A 15,135-nucleotide genomic window follows, 5' to 3' on the forward strand; every position below is an offset into this window, starting at 1 on the left:
CCTGACTCTGGCACCAGTGAATCTCCTTTGTGGCTGCAGAAGCCCCTGTCTGTCCTCCTCACAATTGAATTCCCTACCACTACATCCCTGCCATTCTACTTCCTTCCCTCTTGTGCAGCAGGGTGCTGTGAAGTCATCTTCCCCCCAACAGTATCCAAATGGTACATCTGTTAGAAGGGAAAATGGTCACAAGGAACTCCTGCACTACCTGCCTTTCTCTGCCTAGGTGGTCCTCCATGCCTTTTCAGTCTTCACCTGCGGTGTGACCCACTCACTGGACATGCCAACCATGACTCAGCATCACGGATGCTCCAGCACAAATTCAATCGCAGCTCCAGCTCCAAAATGTGGTTCACTAGTAGCTGCAGCTGGAAACACTTCCTGCACACATGGCCACTTCCATGATTTGCCATATAGCAGAGGAGGAGGATATCACAGGTACAAGCTTTACTACCATGACTTCTTTTAACACCTGAGTTAGTCTTTTCTTTAAGTTATTAATTATGCTTATTAAATTACTCCCTTACCCTACTTTGCTTCATTATATTGGCCTTGACTTTAACTAATTCATGTTGTTTCCAAATTAACCCCTTTTTCCAAAAATTACACTTTTTATAATCTAAAACCAATCAACACACCATTCCTCTGTAATGCCACTGTTTGTTTTCCCAATCACATTAATCAGTGGTCACAATACTCTAGCCAAGTGCAAAATGGCATTGAAATGGTGATGCAGAAATGCATTAGTTGCTGTACAGACTTAACCTCAGATTATACTTTGCCTGAGCTTGGGAGGAGGCTCCATGGATCATATTCTCCGTAACAAGCCTATTTGTTTTGCAATCATACCTTCAATAGTTTGGCTTTGAGTTTTCTTTCCTCCATTTTCCTTTGGAGATCTGCTATTTCTTCTTTATTCCCATTCAGTATAATCACATCATCTTCTTTGAAAGGTTTCCCACACTGAAGAAAAATGGGGAAAAATATTAAAATTGAATCAATGGTATATTTATTTCATCAATCCAGTGTTACCATGCACTCAGATGGCCAGACTAATACAATTCTTGATCTTATTACCTCAACTGGAAACAGATATTTCGTCACAAGAACAAGGAAACCCAACCTCTGCATAAGTTTTCCAAGTGCTTCAGCAAGATAAAATGTGCCTAATTAGAATTATCATGATTTACAAAAAAAACTTGATAAGCCGCAACAACAAAGTCAATCCTGTACTTACTCTAACTCCGATTTCCTGATATCTGTGACATCTTTAATTTTATATGAACTTTCAGCCAATATGTTTAAGAATTGGACACATAGAAGCAGTTAAACTGTCTGCCTCAAATCATGTGACCTTTTGCTTTGGACTACACAATATCAAATCGCCAGTGGATACTTATTTAAACACAGACAGAGAATTGAAAACTCGCAGACACTTGTAGAACTTTTACATCACTGTTTCAGAATGTCCAATCTTAGAGATTCTAGGTGAGCTTTCTGCATTTTTAATATGGAACAAGTGATATCAAAAGGTCAACAGCCAGAGGAGCTTTCCATTGTATCATGATCCAACTTCCCTGATCAAAGCTAAGCCAGATGTGAAAGGCCACCAAGGGATTCTCCTCTCTCCCACACTTACTCTCACCTTCTCCCTCTCCCCCAAGTCCCTTTCACATGCATGCTCTTCCACGTGGTGCTCAGGTTTGACCTCCATGCACCTTCCCCTAATGTACTCATATGCTATCCCCGCCCCCTTAAGATGGCGATCTCTTTCACCTTATGCATGTACTCTTTTCTCCCATTCACCATTTGACCTCTCTTCTTCCACTCTCTGCTCCTTCATGCCCCATTCCCTCCCCTCCGTTCTCTTTTCCCCCCACCAAATGTCTAACACGTGCTCTTCACTGACCCCCAGGGGAGTCTTTTCTGCTCCCCTGTTGCATACTCTCACTAGTTCCTTGCCATCTCTCTCCTTCTTGCACTTCCAATCACCATCACACTCTTTCCCTCAATCATGTTCTCTCTCCCGCTACCCACACTGGTAGACAGCCTTCTTCCTCCCTTGCATGATGCTGGACGCTCTCCATGCCCCATGTGTTGCTGGACTTCCATCTCCACCAACCCTACCCAAACCCAACTCACAAATATCGTCTACAGTGATTGTTAGGAGGGAAATGAAGAAAAAAACATTCTCAATCAGAGGGTGGTGGGTGCCTGAAATTCACTGCCTAGTCTCGCAGTTGAGGCAGAAACCTCCAACTATTTAAAAAAATTACCCGGCTCTGTGCCCGAAATTCTGTAACCTGCAAGGCTACAGGCCACTGATTTCATTCAGCAGCAGCAGCAGCATCTGAATGGCCGCTTACTGTCTGTAATGCGTTTATGGTTCAGTGGTGCACTATTTTACAACACAAACTTCAAAAAAAGGTCTGGCAGATAAGTTACAATGACGTAATGAGTGAAAATAATGTTCTACGTTATGTTACTTTCTAAACTTGCAATGTGTTACAGCCAAGAAAATCACGTTCTGCTATAATAAATTACGAATATTTTGTTTTAGAATCGAGTTCCATCTTGGTTTAGTCTTTTATAACGTTTATCACTTAAGACAAGTGCATTTCAGAATCACTTTATGAACAAGATAGAAAGTCCTGCAAGCAAGAAGTACAGAACTGGAAAGAAGATAAAAGGACAGAATCCAAATGGTCGTAATCTTGGGATTACTTCTACTGAGTATAGAAATAGGAGGCATATTGAGATGAATAATTTCTGAGACACTGGGACCACTTTTAGGGGCAGTAAGATCTATGCAAGGAGGCTTGGTTGCAGCACCTGAACCAGAATGGGAACAGCATTCTTGCAGGGATGTTTGTTAGCACTGCTGGGTGGATTTAAACTAACTTGTGAGGGGGGATGGGGTCCAAAAAGAAGGTTCAGCTGGGTGAAAGCAGTGTGAAAGCAAGCCACTCAGCCGAAGAAATACTTGCATCACTACTAGGACCACAAACCCCAAACTGCACCAACTTCATCAGCAAAGACATCCTCAAGCTAGTGCACCTGTGCCTCACCACCACTTCACATTCAATAGAAAACCTACAAACAAATGTATAGTTCTACTAACTATAGGCCGGTGAGTCTTACCTTTGTTGTGGGCAAAGTCTTAGAGAGAATTGTAAGGGATAGGAATAATGTGATCAAGGATAGTCAGCATGGTTTTGTGAAGGGCAGGTCGTGCCTCACAAACCTTATTGAATTCTTTGAGAAGGTGACTAAGGAGGTGGACGAGAGTAAAACGGTAGATGTGGTGTATATGGATTTTAGTAAGGCGTTTGATAAGATTCCCCATGGTAGGCTACTGCAAAAAATACAGAGGTATGGCACTGAGGGTGAGTTGGAGGTTTGGATTAGGAATTGGCTGGCTGGAAGAAGACAGAGGGTAGTAGTTGATGGTAAAGGTTCATCTTGGAGTGCAGTTACCAGCAGTGTTCTGCAAGGATCTGTTTTGGGACCATTGCTGTTTGTCATTTTTATAAATGACCTGGAGGGGGGGCTAGAAGGTTGGGTGAGCAAGTTTGCGGATGATACGAAAGTTGGTGGAGTTGTTGACAGTGAGGAAGGATGTGGCAGGTTACAGCGGGACATAGATAAGCTGCAGAGCTGGGCAGAAAGGAGGCAAATGGAGTTCAATGTCGCTAAGTGTGAAGTGATTCACTTTGGTAAGAGTAACAAGAAAATGCAGTACTGGGCTAATGGTCGGATACTTGGCAGTGTGGATGAGCAGAGGGATCTTGGTGTCCATGTACACAGATCTCTGAAAGTTGCCACCCAGGTAAATAGTGCTGTGAAGAGGGCATATGGCGTACTGGCTTTTATTGGTAGAGGAATGGAGTTCCGGAGTCCTGAGGTCATGTTGCAGTTGTATAAGACACTGGTGCGGCTGCATCTGGAGTATCGTGTGCAGTTTTAGTCGCCATACTATAGGAAGGATGTGGAGGCACTGGAACGGGTGCAAAGGAGGTTTACCAGGATGTTGCCTGGTATGGTAGGAAGATCATATGAGGAAAGGCTGAGGCACTTGGGGCTGTTTTCATTGGAGAAAAGAAGGTTTAGGGGTGACTTGATAGAGGTGTACAAGATGATTAGGGGTTTAGATAGGGTTGACCATGAGAACCTTTTTCCACGTATGGAGTCAGATATTACGAGGGGGCATAGCTTTAAATTAAGGGGTGGTAGGTATAGGACTGAAGTTAGGGGTAGATTCTTTACTCAGCGAGTCGTGAGTTTATGGAATGCCCTGCCAGTAACAGTGGTGAACTCTCCCTCTTTATAGGCATATGGTGGAAAGTGGGCTAGTGTAGTTAGGTGGGCTTGGATCAGCGCAACATTGAGGGCCGAAGGGCCTGTACTGCGCTGTATTTTTCTATGTTCTATGTTCTATGTAAATCAGCAGAACACCCATGGGATCACCAATATCAAGGCTCATAATGGAAGCAGTAATGCAGAGATTTGAACAAGCTGCCCTCCCATCTATCCAACCCAAACTTTGGGCCTGCTACGTAGATGACATTTTCGTCAGGGCAAAACAAAACAAGTTAGAGGAAACATACAAAACCATCAACAATATCCTGACAGGCATAAAATGTACAAGACAGTTGAACGTACAGTTAATGGAGACCTTCAAACCAGCGACCACAGAACGGCAACAAACACATATCAAATACTTAACTTCAGAAGCAATCATCCCAACACTTACAAACAGAGCTGCATCAAGACATTATTTCAACGAGCTACATCACACTACAGCACCCAAGAACTACAAAAAGAAAAAAAACATCTATATGATATTTTCAAGAAAATCGGTACCCAATAAACACAATCTGCCAATTCCTCAGAAACAAACCCAAACAAGCAGACACAATGCAATCAAGAACTATAGCCACGTTACCCGACATCAAAGACATATCAGAAATGACTTCCAGACTACTCGGACCCCTTGGCATCATGGTAGTTCAGTGGTTAGCACTACTGCTTCACAGCGCCAGGGACCCGGGTTCGATTCCCAGCTCAGGCGACTGTCTGTGTGGAGTTTGCACATTCTCCCCACATCTACGTAGGTTTCCTCTGGGTGCTCTGGTTTCCTCCCACAGTCCAAAGATGTACAGGTGAGGTGAATTGGCCATACTAAATTGCCCATAGTGTTTGGTGCCTTAGTCAGGGGTAAATGTACGGGAATGGGTCTGGGTGGGTTACACTTCAGAGGATCGGTGTGGACACGTTGGGCCAAATGGCCTGTTTCCACATTGTAGGGATTCTAATCTTCTAAACTAATCAAAAAATCTACAACACACTTAAACAGCAACTAATGAATCTAAAAGATCCATTAGACTCCACTAGCAAAATGGGCTGAGATGTGGCAGATGGAGTTTAATTCAAATAAATGCAAAGTGCACCATTTTGGGAAAGCAAATCTTAGCAGAACTTACACACTTAATGGTAAGGTCCTAGGGAGTGTTGCTGAACAAAGAAACCTTGGAGTGCAGGTTCATAGCTCCTTGAAAGTGGAGTCACAGGTAGATAGGATAGTGATGGCAGCATTTGGTATGCTTTCCTTTATTGGCCAGAGTATGGAGTACAGGAGTAGGGAGGTCATGTTGTGGCTATACAGGACATTGGTTAGGCCACTGTTGGAATATTGCGTGCAATTCTGGTCTCCATATCAGAAAGATGTTGTGAAACTTGAAAGAGTTCAAAAAAAAAGATTTACAAGGATATTGCCAGGGTTGGAGGATTTGAGCTATAAGGAGAGGCTGAATAGGCTGGGGCTCTTTTCCCTGGAGCGTCAGAGGCTGTTGGGTGACCTTATAGAGGTTTACAAAATTATGACGGGCATGGATAGGGTAAATAGACAAAGTCTTTTCTCTAGGGTCAAGGAGTCCAGAACTAGAGGGTATAGGTTTAGGGTGAGAGGGGAATGACATAAAAGAGACCTGAGGGGCAACATTTTCACACAGAGGGTGGTACGTGTATGGAATGAGCTGCCAGAGGAAGTGGTGGAGGCTGGTACAATTACAACAATTAAGAGGCTTTTGGATGGGTTATATGAATAGGAAGGGTTTTGAGGGATATGTGCTGGCAGGTGGGACTAGATTGGGTTGGGATATCTGGTCTGCATGGACAGGTTGGACCAAAGAGTCTGTTTCCATGCTGTACATCTCTATGACTCTATGATTGTACAAGATGCCATGCAAGAACTGTAATAAAAAATACTACATCGGACAAACTAGCCAGAAACTTGCCACCAGGATAAATGAACACCAACTGGCCACCAAAAGACACGACCCACTACGACTAGTTTCTATACATAGAGACAAAGGAGGACACCACTTTGACTGGGATAACACACATCCTGGGACAGGCGAAACAAGGACACGCATGAGAATTCTTTGAGGTATGGCATCCTAACCAGAACTCCACCAATAAACACATCAATTGATATCTTACCTTCACTTGAAACAAAGAACCTGAAATAACATCACTCACTTTAAGAAACCAAGACCTATAAACAGAGAGGCAGGACATACTACCAGCGCTTCAGTGGAGACTCTCACTGATGATGTTACCTAGTATGGTGATGAAACATCAGAAAACAAACGTTCAAGCTCAATGAGCTAGCTTACGTACTTACCAAAACAGAATTATCACATTGCTGGAAATTTGCTGTTGGGCACCTAACAGTCTGAAAGAAATAAGAGGGAAGGTATGTAGATAAAGCTCAGAGAAGTGTAAAAGTAATATGGTAGTGATAGTAGGGAATTTCAACTCCCCCAGCGTTATGAGAGGTTTGAAGGGATCAACATTGTTAAAATGTATCCAGGAGAGCTTGTTTAAGCCAGTGTGTAGACCATCATGCAAAAGCATGATCCTGGACTGAATTTTAGGTACTGAAGTTGGGCAAGTAGTTGAGGTATCACTAGGGGAAGATCTTGCAGACATTGATGATAACTCCATTAGAGCCAAGATTATTATGGAGAAGGACAAGATTGAGCCTAAAATAAAAGTTCTAAACTGGGGGAAAACTGATTTTAATAAGACGAACTACGATTTCACCACAGTGGACTGAGAGCAGATACTTCTACATAAGTCGGCAAGAGCATTCAAGAATGAAATTGGGAAAGGATAAGGCCAACATGTTCCAATAAAGACAAAGGATAGGTGCAACAAATCCTGTGTATCCGTGTTGTCATGGGAATATAGAATTGGATAAAGAGTAAGAGAGGCTTATGCAAATACTGATGCTCAAAACAGCAGAAGCTCTAAATGAGTACAGAAGGTGGTATAAGTGGAAACTTAAAAAAGAAAATTAGTAGAGTAAAAAGGAACATAAAAGAATAATGGCAGGCAAAATAAAGGAAAACCACAGTTAACTTTATAAGTATGTGGTGGTCACCTGGAGTCTCCGCTCTGGCCATACCACACTCCCGCCATTTCAGCCACCACTTCACCCTCGTTTCAGGCCTATCACAACCTGGAGTCGCTGGCTCCACTGCCAGGCCAGGTCTCTGCCTCAACAAGAGTCCCACTTTGGCCGCCCTCCTCCGCGATGTTATCTTCTCCACTACCACCGACAGGAAAAATAGAAATCAGGTGCCATTTGGCCCTTCAAGCCTGCAACACCATTCAATATGATGAAGATGAAGAAGAAACAGGAAAAGAAAAAGAACAAAGACAAAAGGAGGAAGCAAGTGGCCGGTCTAGAGTAGACTGGCCCAGCAGCCTGAAAGTTGCCTACTTTGCTGGCACCACCACCTTGTCTTGGGGAGGCATTAGAGGGTGGTTGATCAAGAATGTCAAAAGCTGCACACAGATCAAAAAGAATAAGAAGGAATAATTTACCTCTGCCAGTGACAAGAGAAATTGACAAGGGAAATCAACAGCAATAGCATCCAAACAATGGAAGCCCTCTCTTTGAAAAGTCGAAGAACTGAAACATTAACTGCTTCTCTCTTGAAACAAACACTGCCTTACCTACTGCATTCTTTTCCCCCAACATTTTCTGATTTCAGATCGAAAACAGGATACCACATATTTTCAATTAGGGTATGGTCAATACTGCTTTTAGTCTGCTTGCTACAGAAGAGGCCTTTAACATGGAACTTTAATTTTTGTTCAAAGCTTGAGAAAATTTGTATATCGGGTGCTCGTTGTTGTGGTTCTGTTCGCCGAGCTGGGAAATTGTGTTGCAGACGTTTCGTCCCCTGTCTAGGTGACACCCTCAGCGCTTGGGAGCCTCCTGTGACACACTTCTGTGATCTTTCCTCCGCCATTTGTAGTGGTTTGAATCTGCCGCTTCCGGTTGCCAGTTCCACCTGTCCGTTGCAGTGGTCGGTATATTGGGTCCAGGTCAATGTGCTTATTGATTGAATCTACTATTATAGGACAAGCCAAACAGAGAACAGCCAGGCAATTCCTCGAGGCATGGCACTCATCCACAGATTCAATCAATAAGCACATCAACCTGGACCCAATATACCGACCACTGCAACGGATAGCTGGAACTGACAACCGGAAGCGGCAGATTCAAACCACTACAAATGGCGGAGGAAAGATCACAGAAGCGTTTCACAGGAGGCTCCCAAGCACTGAGGATGTCACCTAGACAGAGGATGAAACATCTGCAACTTTAGTTTTTGTCTCCTTTCCAAAATAACTGCAAGCTTGAACTTTGTTTTAAATTTTAATGATCTCTACGGGAATCATAAAAGGCAATAATCAACCATGTCAGATGTTGAGAAGTTAAGAAAAACAAGGACACAATTAGTTATCAAGATCATTAATTTTCCACTTTCATAAGAAATCAAACTCCAAAAGAGAAGTCCATCTTTAAAGGAAAATAAATTGAAACCTTGATGAAAAAAACTACTGTGAAATAGCTTAACCTTACTGTACTATAATTGGACTTATAATTCTTGTACTGTAATAAATACTTCTGAAGTTATTCCTCTGAGCTGATGTGTTATTTTTGTTAATTATTGTAAACTGATGTGAATTTATATGGCTTAACAGCCACTGTATGGAACAATGGTTCTATGTTCCAAACAAGGGTCATTTTATTATTAAACAGAATACTAACTGGAAAAACAATTGGTTGCACTCCTCAACAAAAAGGACACACAGTTTTTGTGGCCTGCAACTGAGAGCAAATGATGGATACAAGGGAACATCAAAAATACAATCCAATAATTAACTGCAATAGAATGACAGCTGTGGATGCTGGGGAAGCAGACTGCTCTGGGGCTTGCTCTGTATTCCACAACTCGAATCTCACCAAATTATTTTCCTACCTTGTTACTCTTTTAATACTTTTTCATTGTCACACTGCTTTCTCCAAAAAACTGTATTAGTTCTTAACACTTAACAGTTTGAGACAGAAAAGCTTATTTGGGCACCCTAACCAGCACCTTGTCCTTTCTATTTTGGTTTATTCAATTCTACTGAAGGACTCACATCATTCAAATAAGATGTAATTTATACGCAAAATATTAACATGTCTTTTCTGTCTACTTTAAAGCAGGTTGTGTCACTATGTATTCTTGGCGGTATCTGCATTTATTTAAGTTAATATTTAACTTCTCAACATGAGATTTGATGATAGTCATCTGTTACAGTACAATGAAAGGTTTATGATTTGTTTCTAACCTTTGACTGACAAGCTATTCTCTTCGGTTCAAAGACAAAGTGTAGTCAAACACAATTTACTGTCTCACATTTTCCAGTTTACTAAAACTGTTCAAATTTGAGTAGGAAATGCTTTATTCCATAATGCAAAGTCTGAACTTTCCAAATGCTTGGTCAGATACAAATGTCACACATGGTAGTTATTCTGTTAGGTCACATGGGAAAAAAACTATATTAAAATGAATCTGATGTTCAACAAGATTACAGCCTCCTTAATTATACTTCTGTTGAAGCAAAACAAGGGAGAACTAGCCATTTGGATACAGAACTGGCTCAAAGGTAGAAGACAGAGGGTGGTGGTGGAGGGTTGTTTTCCAGACTGGAGGCCTGTGACCAGTGGAGTGCCACAAGGATTGGCGCTGGGTCCTCTACTTTTTGCCATTTGCACAAATGATTTGGATGCAAGCATAAGAGGTATAGTTAGTGAGTTTGCAGATGACATCAAAAGTGGAGGTATAGTGGACAGCGAAGAGGGTTACCTCAGATTACAACAGGATCTTGACCAGATGGGCCAATGAGCTGAGAAGTGGCAGGTGGAGTTTAATTCAAATAAATGTGAGGTGCACCATTTTGGGAAAGCACATCTTAGCAGGACTTATACACTTAAATGGTAAGGTCCTAGGGATGTTGCTGAACAAAGAGACCTTGGAGTGCAGGTTCATAGCTCCTTGAAAGTGGAGTCGCAGGTAGATAGGATAGTGAGGGCGTGCGGTATGCTTTCCTTTATTGGTCAGAGTATCGAGTACAGGAGTTGGGAGGTCATGTTGCGGCTGTACAGGACATTGGTTAGGCCACTGTTTGAATATTGCGTGCAATTCTGGTCTCCTTCATATCGGAAAGATGTTGTGAAACTTGAAAGGGTTCAGAAAAGATTTACAAGGATGTTGCCAGGGTTGAAGTATCTGAGCTACAGGGAGAGGCTGCACAGGCTGGGGCCGTTTTCCCTGGAGCATCGGAGGCTGAGGGATAACCTTATAGAAGTTTACAAAATTTTGAGGGACATGGATAGAGTAAATAGGCAAAGTCTTTTCCCTGGGGTTAGGGAGTCCAGAACTAGACGGTATAGGTTTAGGGTGAGAGGGGAAAGATATACAAGAGACCTATGGGGCAATTTGTTTCACACAGTGGGTGGTATGTGTATGGAATGAGCTGCCAGAGGAAGTGGTGGAGGCTGGTACAATTGCAACATTTAAGAGGCATTTGGATGGGTATATGAATAGGAAGGGTTTTGAGGGATATGTGCCGGGTGCTGGCAGGTGGGACTAGATTGGTTGGGATATCTGGTTGGCATGAATGGGTTGGACCGAAGGGTCTGTTTCCATGCTGTACATCTCTAGGACTCCAAATGGGCAACTTTCAACAAGGGCTAGCTCCATACCACTCCTTTTCTTGTAGACCTGCATTTCTTCCTTGAAGTACTTACGTAATTCTCTTTTAAAAGATTCAATCTGCCTTCCCCCACACTTTCAGGCAGTGTACTTCAGTTGACCTTTTCCTAATTTAAAGATTACAAAGGGAACCAAACATGTTCACTCAGTGGCAACATATCCACTTGGGAGGAATGAGAAACTTTTAAGAAAATTGTTCTAATTTGTGAAAACCAAGATGTACCTCAGCAAGGAAAGAGGATTCTAGGAAGGGGGTAAACTGACAATGGTTAACAAAGGAGCTTAAAGACTGAATGAAATTGAAAGAAAAAACAAAAGTAGCAAATATTACTGATACACAAGAGAATTGGGAATGTTTTAAAAGCCAAAAAAAACCTATTAAAACTTACAGAATACTGAACAGCCTAGACAGAGTGAACGTTGGGAAGAGGTTTCCACTAGCAACAGAGACTAGGACTTGAAGGCATGGCCTTACGTTAAGGGGAAGATCCTTTAAATGGAGATGAGGAGACACTTCTGCAGCCAGAGAGTGGTAAATCTATGGAATTTATTGTCACAGAAGGCTGGGGAGGCCAGGTCATTGAGTATTTCTAAGACAGATGGATAGGTTCTTGACTGTCAAGGGGCCAAAGGTTATTGGAGAAGGTCGGAGAATGGGATTAAGAAACTTATCAGCCATGATTGAATGGCGGAGCAGACTCAATGGGTCAAATGGCCTAATTTCTGCTCCTATGTCTTATGGTCTTCTGAACATAGGCCCCTTAGAGAATGAAGCTGGGAAAATAATAATGGGGAACCAGGAAATGGCAGAGAAGTTGAACAAATATTTTTCATCAGTCTTCACAGGAAAAGATACTAAAAGCATCCCAAAAATAATTATTAATCAACAGCTAAATGAGGGAGATTGAAAAAAGAACTATCACTCAGGAAAAAGTACTATATAAATGAACGGGACTAAAAGGTCAATAAATCACCTGGACTGAACGGATTGCATCCGATGATTTTAAAGGAATAGCTATAGGAGATAGTAGATATATGATAGCAATTTTCCAAAAATCCTTAAATTCTGGAAAATCTGTAGTAGAGTATAAATCTGGGATGTAACAACTTTACTCAAACGTGAGACAAAAACAAAAATCAATTATAGGCTACTTAGCTGTCGTTGGGAAAATGTTAGATTCCCATTACAATGGATGCAATAAAGTATGTTCAAACACACAATATAACCAAGCTGAGTCAGTATGGGGTATATATTATGGATAGAAGACTAGCTAACTGGCAGAAGACAGAGATGGGATAATGGTGGCTTTTTCACAGTGTTAACCTCTAACAATTCCCACCTCATGCGACTGTGTGGAGTTTGCACATTCTCCCCGTGTCTGCGAGGCTTTCCTCCGAGTGCTCCGGTTTCCTCCCACAGTCCAAAAATGTGCAGATTAGGTGAACTGGCCATGCTGAATTGCCCTTAGGTGTTAGGTGAAGGGGTAAATGTAGGGGAGTGGGTCTGGGTGGGTTGTGCTTCGACGGGTTGGTGTGGGCTTGTTGTGCCGAAGGGCCTGTTCCCACACTAAGTAATCTAATCTAAAAGTAGAATACCTGTTTATGGACCAGACCAAACCCCCTCAAAATATATCAAGGAATAGCTTTGACCCTAACCTTTATATTATTTAAAGGTAACTAAGGTGCTGTGCTCCAGATGTGATTTGATTGGTCACACTACTAGGCTTTAAAGCAAAGCAAACCTTATTCTTCCATACAGTTAAAATACAAAACTAAAAATGAATTCGCATAACTTTAACTCCACTAAAAGACCAAATAAAAATAATACATTGTTTAACAACTACTTATCTATTGTTCCAATATAGCAGCAGCCCATAACCACACCCTTTGCAAATATAAATTCTGCAAAACAGGTTTCCCTCTCTTGCTGTCAGCTTCCGATTCGGGAGAAAGGAAAAACCCAACTAACTGAATGCAGCACAGTGAACTGAGTTTTTTGCAGCAGCAGAGAGCTGATTCCAGCAGGTTCAACTCCAAAACTCCCAACTTTAACAACTAAAAGCAAAACTAAAACTGGAGTCTGTGTGAGCCTGATTCCACCCACTCATACCCTTTGTCTGGAAAACAAAAGGATCTAAAACTACTTGCTCTGCCTACCATGGAGCAGACACATTGGCATTAGATTTACAACGAGGGGGCCAGGACAGAACAAATCCTTCTTAACAGCACACGTCGGCACAAAGCCACGGGAAAGATATACAGGCATTGGAGGCTGCCCAAAAAACGTTCACTGGGCTAATCATGGGTATGGGGGGATTTTATGTGGAGAGGTTGAGGCATTTGGAGGTTAGAAGGAGAGATATCTTGTTGAAACACAAGGATTCTTAGGGGCCTTGGCAGCGTACTTGCAAAGAAGTTGTTTTCCTTTGTGGGAGAGTCGAGGTTCAGAAGCCTAACCTCACAGTAAGGAGTCACCCATTTAAGACCGAAATGAGAAGGATGTTTTTCCACCAAGGGCAGAGTGTCTGTGGAATTCTTTCCCGTAGATAGTTACAGAGGGTGGGTCATTAAATATATTCAAGGCCGAGAGACACAGATTTCGAATCATCAGGGGCATCAAGGATTACGTGGATAAAGCAGGCAAGTGGAGTTGAGGATTATCAGATCAAGTATAATATCATTGAATAGTGCAGCAGACTGCATAGGCTGAATGACCTACTTCTATGTCTTACGCTCTACGGACTTCAATGGAAGGAACACGCTAAACAAAGTTACTACCCTGGGACCTCTTGCAGTGACTAATAGCTTCCAACAACTACAAGCATTTCCTTTTTGCGAGATGTGACTCTACAGCTACTGGAGAATTTTCACCAGATGCTAATTTAATTGTACAAAGTTTCTTGTTGTCACAGTCAAATTCTGTGTTGATGCCAAGGACAGTAATTTTCACCTCATTTCTGCAATTTGGCTCTATGTTCAGATTAAGGTTGAATTGAGTTTAGGAGCTGAACAATCCTGACGAAATCCAAGTGAGCAGTGAACAAGTTGCTGATGTACAAGTATTGCTTGTGGCAGGATGGTTATTAGCTGGACTGGAATTGTTAACAGACAGTTGGGGTAATTTCTCACTTTGTTAGATGCCAGTGTTGCACCTGCATCAGTAGTTGAGAAACTCAAGTTTTCAACAATACACTGAGACACTGTTAGCAACTCAGGGCATTTGCAAAGTCCAACACAGTGATTTCTTGACAAGGCACTGAATGAATACTCAGGGAAAAAGGTGGTTGCACTGCTCGCTAGTGTCACTGGACTAGTAATCCAGAGGCCCAGGCTATTGGTCTGGGTATGAGAGTACAAATCGCACCATGGCAGCTGGTGGAAACAAATTCAATTAATAAATATAGCATTGAAAGCTAGTCTCAGCAATGGCAACTATGATAGCGATTATCATTGTTGTAAAAGCCCATCTGTTTCATTAATGTCACTCAGAGAAAGAAATCTGCCATCCTTGCCTTTTTTGGCTTACATATAACTTGAGATCAACAGCGAGTTGATTGACTTAGATGCAGTTCAGCAAATCACGTAGAACAAGTATAAATGGAGATGACTAACACTTGCTAGGCTTGTCACAAACATGCACATCCCACTGATTACTCTGAAGATTGATTCCAAGATGGCAGAGACCTCAGATGGGAGCAAGATGAATCACTCTGTATTTTTGGCTGGTTTTAAACATTTTCAGCCTAATCTTTCTCATTTACACTGGATCCCGCCCTTCATAAAGAATGGGGATATTCACAGATGCTGCTCCTTTCAGTAGCTGTTTAAACAAGTTACAGAATTGTGATCTCTCTGTTTGTTATGTGATTATTTGCCTTTATCTATAAGCTGCTGTTTACACTGTTGAGAATGCATGTGGCTCTGGCAGCTGGCACTTCATTTCCAGATATATCCAGTGCTCTCCCACACTCCTCACTGAATCAAGGTCAGTTGCCACAGGATTGTAGCGCTG

General features: G+C 42.1%; 1 protein-coding gene across 1 annotated transcript in view; it reads right to left on the bottom strand.

The window, feature by feature from the left end:
- Nucleotides 1-15,135, bottom strand: part of rtf2 (replication termination factor 2) — a 160,056-nt gene that overhangs the window by 37,788 nt on the left and 107,133 nt on the right. Inside the window, exon 6 of the mRNA XM_060835926.1 lies at nucleotides 850-963. Coding sequence (XP_060691909.1) covers nucleotides 850-963 — 114 coding nt within the window. The remainder of the gene's footprint in view (nucleotides 1-849; nucleotides 964-15,135) is intronic.

This window comes from Hemiscyllium ocellatum, chromosome 15, assembly GCF_020745735.1.
Source record: "Hemiscyllium ocellatum isolate sHemOce1 chromosome 15, sHemOce1.pat.X.cur, whole genome shotgun sequence".
Classification (NCBI taxonomy): domain Eukaryota; kingdom Metazoa; phylum Chordata; class Chondrichthyes; order Orectolobiformes; family Hemiscylliidae; genus Hemiscyllium; species Hemiscyllium ocellatum.